General features: G+C 46.1%; 1 protein-coding gene across 1 annotated transcript in view; it reads right to left on the bottom strand.

Annotated features, from left to right (window-relative positions):
• Window positions 1-3,558: 3,558 nt before the first annotated feature.
• Window positions 3,559-5,950, bottom strand: part of KIAA2022 (KIAA2022 ortholog) — a 175,419-nt gene continuing 173,027 nt past the window's right edge. The window contains exon 7 of the mRNA XM_008636274.2: window positions 3,559-5,452. Within this exon, the coding sequence (XP_008634496.1) occupies window positions 5,266-5,452 (187 nt within the window). The 3' untranslated portion in view covers window positions 3,559-5,265. The remainder of the gene's footprint in view (window positions 5,453-5,950) is intronic.

Here is a 5,950-nt window from a genome sequence, read left to right as displayed (position 1 = left end):
AACATCTTTATTTTGGTTCGTGGCTTGTTCGGGCCAAAATGCCAAAAAAATTAACAGCAATCCTGATTTTTTAAAAGAGCAAACAGTGCAGCAATGGTTTCTCCAAGCAACCACCAGCCAGCCTTGGCTTCTCCTCTCTGAGCAGACCCAGCCTCAGCAGGACAGCACAGCGTGGCAAGGACAGCCCTGTGGCTGCCCCTGCCCTCCTCCTCCTCCTCCTCCTCCTCCCAAAACGCCTGGCTACCTCTGGTCCACCAAGTCATTATTCTCAAGACATTTTTCAAAAACATCCACCCTCCTATGCTTAAAACAAAGAAAAGCAAGATGTAAACCTGGTAAGATTTACTTTGTAATAAAAACGCCGTAGATTTTTATTGGATCCCCATCACTGATATTTTTGTATTTACAAAACCTCTAAATGCAAGTGTCTCCAGCAAACTATGGCCGTGGGGTGGGCTGGCTCCTGCTGGGTTGCTGCAGGATTCCTTTCTGCAGGACATCTCTCCTATCCCTGTGCCATGGGAGACCCCTGCTCCTGTGGGAGAGTAGCAAGTGCCACCTTGCCCTGTGTAATTCTCCTCTCAGAGGGATTTTACGGCCTTTGGAAGTGGCCAGTCCCTGCTTTCTAACGCCAATGCCAATTCTAAGTCACCGAGACCGTGGTGACCCCACGGCTCAGCAGCACTGCTGGCACCATCCTCCCATCCCACACTGGAGTAGGAGTGAAATGAGATGAAGCAGAAAAGACATTTTAAGGGATGCTGCAGAATAAACAACTTTTGTGTGGCTTGGCTTCATCGCTCCCAAGAGCCAGGAGCCCAACGAGAAGATGCGAGAGGAGGATGGGAGTTGCACTGGGACTGGGCAAGAGGATAGGCTGAGGTGGGAGCCAGCACAAGCAGGTGCAGGGAGCCCCAGCGGGGTGGGTGGCGGGCAGGGATGGGTGGGACCCACATCCCAGTCCTCCCACAGCTGTGAGCAGTGCCACAGAAAACAAAAATGCAAATGGAGAACAAGAGCTTGTATGGTGAGGGATGAGGCAAAGGTGAGAAGTGAAAACCTTGAGGTAGTGATAGGCAGGTGGAGATGAATCCTAGGAAAGTAAAGTGCCAGCTCTTCAAGGAGTTAGTCAATAGGATCCCTGGGAAACTGCCCTCAGGGACGAGGGAGCAGAACAGAGCTGGCAGATCTTTCAGGATGCTTTTCACAGAGAGCAAGAGCTCTCGATCCCCAGGAGTAAGAAGTCAGGCAAGGAAGGCAAGAGATTGGCATGGCTGAGTCAGGACCTGCTGGTCAGGCTGAAGGGCAAGAGGAGATGCACAGGCAGTGGGAGTGGGGACAGGTATCCTGGGAAGAGTACTGGGATACTGTCAGGTTGTGTAGGGATGGGGTGAGGAAGGCCAAGATGCAGATGGAACTGAACTTGGCAGGAGACATAAAGAGTAACAAGAAGGGCCTCTCCAGGTGTGTCAGCATGAAAAGGAAGGGTCAAAGCAGGTGTGACACAATTGGCAGACTGGTAAGAACAGATGAGAAGGTTGAGGCAGCCTCTCTTTCCATCTCCCTTGAGTGGATGAATCCCAGGACTCAACAAGGGACTGGAGGAGCAAAGTCCCTCCCACTGTAAGAAAAATCAACTTTGTGACCACCTGAGGAACCTGAACATGCATAAATCTATGGAACCTGATGAGATGCGTCCCAGAGCCCAGAGGGAATTGGCTGATGTAGTTGCCAAGTCACTCTCCACGGTATCTGAAAAGTCCTGGCAGTCAGCTGAAGCCCTGAATGACTGGGAAAATTAAAACCCTGGCAGCCTCCCCTCTGTGCCTGGGAATACCATGGAACAGACCCTCCTAGAAACTCTGCTGGGGCTCATGTGGGACAGGGGGATGGGTGACTCAGGGCAGCCGGCACAGTTTCACCAAGGGCAAGTCCTGCCTGGCCAACCCCGTAGCCTTCTAGGATGGAGTGACTACATCCATGGACAAGGGAAGGGCTACAGGTGTCATTTGTCTGGACTTCTGCAAAGCCTTTGACACAGTCCCCCACCACACCCTTCTTTCTAAACTGAAGAGAGATGGATTTGAAGGATGGACTGTTCAGCAGATGAGGAAGTGGTTGGACAGTCACATCCAGAGGGTAGCAGTCAACAGCTCACTGTCCAGATGGACATCAGTGGCGAGTGCTGTCCCTCAGGGGTCCGTACTGGGACCAGCACTATGGAATACCTTCTCCAATGATGCAGACACTGGGATCAAGTCCCCTCAGCAGGTTTGCAGATGACACCAAACTGAGTGGTGAGGTTGACACACCTGAGGGACAGAGTGACATCCACAGGGACATGGACATGCTCGAGAAGTGAGCCCAGGGGAACCTCATAAGGTTCAACAAGGCCAAATGCGAGGTGCTGCACCTGGGATGGGGCAATCCCTGGGATCCACAGGCCAGGGAATGAAGGGATTGAGAACAGCCCTGCCGAGAAGGACTTGAGAAAGAAATTTTTTATGAGGGTGGTGAAACACTGTCACAGGTTGCCCACCCAGAGAGGTGGTGGCTGTCCCATCCCTGGAAACATTCAAAGTCAGGTCAGACAGGGCTCTGAGCAACTTGGTCTAGTAGAAGATGCCCCTGCTCATTGCAGGGGAGTTGGACTAGATGGCCTTCAAAGGTCCCTTCCAACCCAACTACTCTATATATAAAGATCAAAAAGGAGGAGGGTTGGCTCAAGGCAATTTTTGACTTTTGGGGTCAAGCAGCAGAGCGATAACCTTTTCAGACACAGGGAAGGGCCAGCGGCACACCATGAGGGACCCAGGCTCTTTAACATCTCCCCAGTCAGAGATTTTTGGAGGACATGGGATGACCGCCAAAGCTGTCAGCAACTGGAATGGTAGGACTAAAGGAGAGCAACAAGGCAGCTGGAATTTGTGATTAACACTGTTCTGAAACACCCAGCTGGGTATTCATGGATAAAACAGTTGATATGTTTTATGCCTGATCTTCATGCCCTATTGCACATTCCTTAAATGCAATTAAGTATTGCTATCCCATCCAGTACAAGGGGTTTTATTATGAGTCCCATATTCATAACATTAAGCATAAGGAGCACAGTGCAGGCCAGGTGAAATGTGCTTTCAAATGATGGTTCTGGGTCAGAAAGAAGGTCTGTGCCACATCCCAGCCCTGGGCCTGACCTGTCTCTGTTAAGAGCAGCAGCCAGAACATCCAAAAGAAGGGAGCTGCCAGCCCCTCTCCTGCAGCACGTGGGGGGAGCTTGTAGTATCTGATGAGCCTATGAATAGAAAAGAGAGCTGCTGGGGAAGTGGGGAGAGCGTGGTGGCTGCAGGGATGCCCAGGGATGGAGCCCTACCACAGCTCTTGCCTCCAGAGTAAATCCTGAGCATCTTCTGGATCTCCCTCCTGGAGCCAGAGCTGGGGTGGGACGCTGCATCCGGCGGGGCACTGGGGACCACTCTCATCCAGAGCAACTCACTCTGGGCAATGCCAGCATTTATTCCATGAAAAAATGAACTTACAGGATGTTTTTTATAATTACTATTTTTTTTTTTTCAGAGTTCGTCCTTTTATCTGTCAAATAGAACACAATGCAACTACCCAGCTGTTCTCTCTGGGATTGCAGAGCCGAGCTAAGCTGCACCTCAAGATCTGTAAGAGCTGAAAACATTACTCTAAACTAACACTCTGCATCTCCACTTTGATTTTAAGTGATCGCTCTGCTTTTCTGCTAAATTAACTTAAACCAATTCTGCTGCTTTGCCTGGCGCGTGGGTGGAAAGAAAACGACTTGGGAGGAAACCCGAGCCCAGTCCTGCCCTCTGTGTGACACCACATCTACAACTGTGGCCGTATCAGCAACGTGATCTGTCCACTGCTAGAAAGGCTCCTCTTCCTCAGCGCCTGCTATTGTGTAACGTGTCCAAGCCTCCATCCCTCTGCTCCCAATCACTCCCAGGGCTCTTGCATATCAAGGTTTTTCATGAGAAATCAGCAGCAAAACGCACAGGCTCTCAGTTGCACAAGGAAAATAGATCTTTGTTGGGTTTGTTATTCTCATGGAGGGCGAGGGTGTGGTGAGGAGGGTTACAAATAAGGCCTTTTGAGAATACATTTAGCATTCAATACTTAACGCTGTCTTAATAAAGTCCAGTCATGATCCGGCCCTGATTGGTGAGATCACAAATAGCTCCGTTGGTTGTATTTGTTTCATGAACTGAATAAAAGAAAAGGTTCAGAGTTGTATTTAAAATGAATGATTCTGCTTTTGAAAGTTCAAACTATATTGGCATCGCAAGGTTAGACATGGAGGAAACACCAAAGCTATGATGGGAGAGCGCTTCTGACAGGCTCTGCGTTGAAAATGTTTTAAGAAACTACTCAAAGGAAAAGTAAATAGCACTCAATGTATGAAATGTATTAGTTCTGGTTTTATACCTATTTCAGAATTTATCCCAGGTTCTTATAAAATATATAAAACTGAGATACAAAGAATTAGCAATGTAACTTTGCATTTCAAATGATCTTCAGCTACAGGTTTTGCTTTAAGAAAACAGACACTTGAAAAGCAGCTGTTCTGTAGTCTCTAGATGCAGACACTTGAGTTCCTGGCAAACTTACCGTCAGTGGTTTTCTGAACTCCTCCACCATTGCAACTCTCTCCTATAATGAAACTCAACATTTCACCATTAAATTTTTCTGCTCGTGGTTTCAAAGAGAGGACGTTACCATTTCCCAGCATCGGTTTCAAAGTTCCTTTTTTTTTCTTTTTTTTTTCCCCCCTTTTTTTTTTCCTTTTTCTCTTTTTTTTTTTTTTTTTTTCCCTTTATGAGCTTTAAACCACAGGGTGAATCCATGAAATGAGGTAAGTAAATTTGGCACACTTTTAGTCATGTCCATAAAACTTTTGGTAAGTTGTATCAGTGAACAATATCGTTTTCATCGTGAGTTACAGGTGCTTTCGAAGGGGGGTGGTTAGTACTTAACAACTGGAATGTTTCTAGTAAAACCAAAAGGCATAGCTGCAGAAAACACTCACAACCCAATGTTGATAGAGAAGTAAAAATATATACAATACAGTCACTTGTTCATAGTTTGGCACAATTTTTTGTTGTTGTGGGTAATAGTGCATAAACTACTGTACAACAGTATGACTTTTAAAACAGTCTTTCACAGAGAATACCAGATTAGGTTTGCTTTCAAATAATAAAATTCCCACAATTTCAAACTCTTCATTTCAGCACTTACATTTCAACAGACCACAAGGCAGATTTCGAAAAGGAACCGATGGGGAAAAAAAAAGAAAAAACAACCGAAAAAAAAATGGTAAGAAAAGAACCAAACATCAACCGTCTTTCTAGAAAAGGGAGTCTCTTCTTCAAATACAGGAAAACCCAAAAATGCTGTTTCTGCTTTAAGAAGAATGGAGTCTGATTCCCTGCAGGAAAAAATCAAACATTTGATGCCATCTTAGTTAGCTCGTCTGGAGTCACCACGACGGAGCGAACGTGCTAAAGGCGGGCGGGTAGAGAAGATGCAGCTTTAGATGATGCAGGTTAGGAGACACAACAGCAGAGGGGGCCAGAAAGCACTCAAAAATTGCCACGTGAAGCTCAATTAGGAACGAGTTCTCATTTGCAAAGTAAATAAGTTTCGAGATCTTGGCTTTTGGATGCAGAACCTCTTTTTTTTTTTTTTGTGGTTTATTTTTTACAAAATGTTCCAAAAAAAAAAAAAAAGTCTTTCCTTGTCAAAATCATTAAAAAGAGCGTGTAATCATGGTTTGTTTTGTTTTTTTTTAGTTTTTGTTTTTGTTTTTCCCCCAATAAATAATTAAAAACTGAAGAAGCCAAACAGCAGAAAAGAGTAGCCTTGTTAGTTTTTTTAACCCCAGCCAAGCCAGAAAATTGGTCATTCTTTTAGGTAGCTTGCAAGT

The sequence above is a fragment of the Corvus brachyrhynchos genome, unplaced genomic scaffold (assembly GCF_000691975.1).
Source record: "Corvus brachyrhynchos isolate BGI_N302 unplaced genomic scaffold, ASM69197v1 scaffold346, whole genome shotgun sequence".
NCBI classification, from domain to species: domain Eukaryota; kingdom Metazoa; phylum Chordata; class Aves; order Passeriformes; family Corvidae; genus Corvus; species Corvus brachyrhynchos.
The sequence above is the reverse complement of the archived record's forward strand: the minus strand, read 5'-3'. Positions and strand labels throughout refer to the sequence as shown.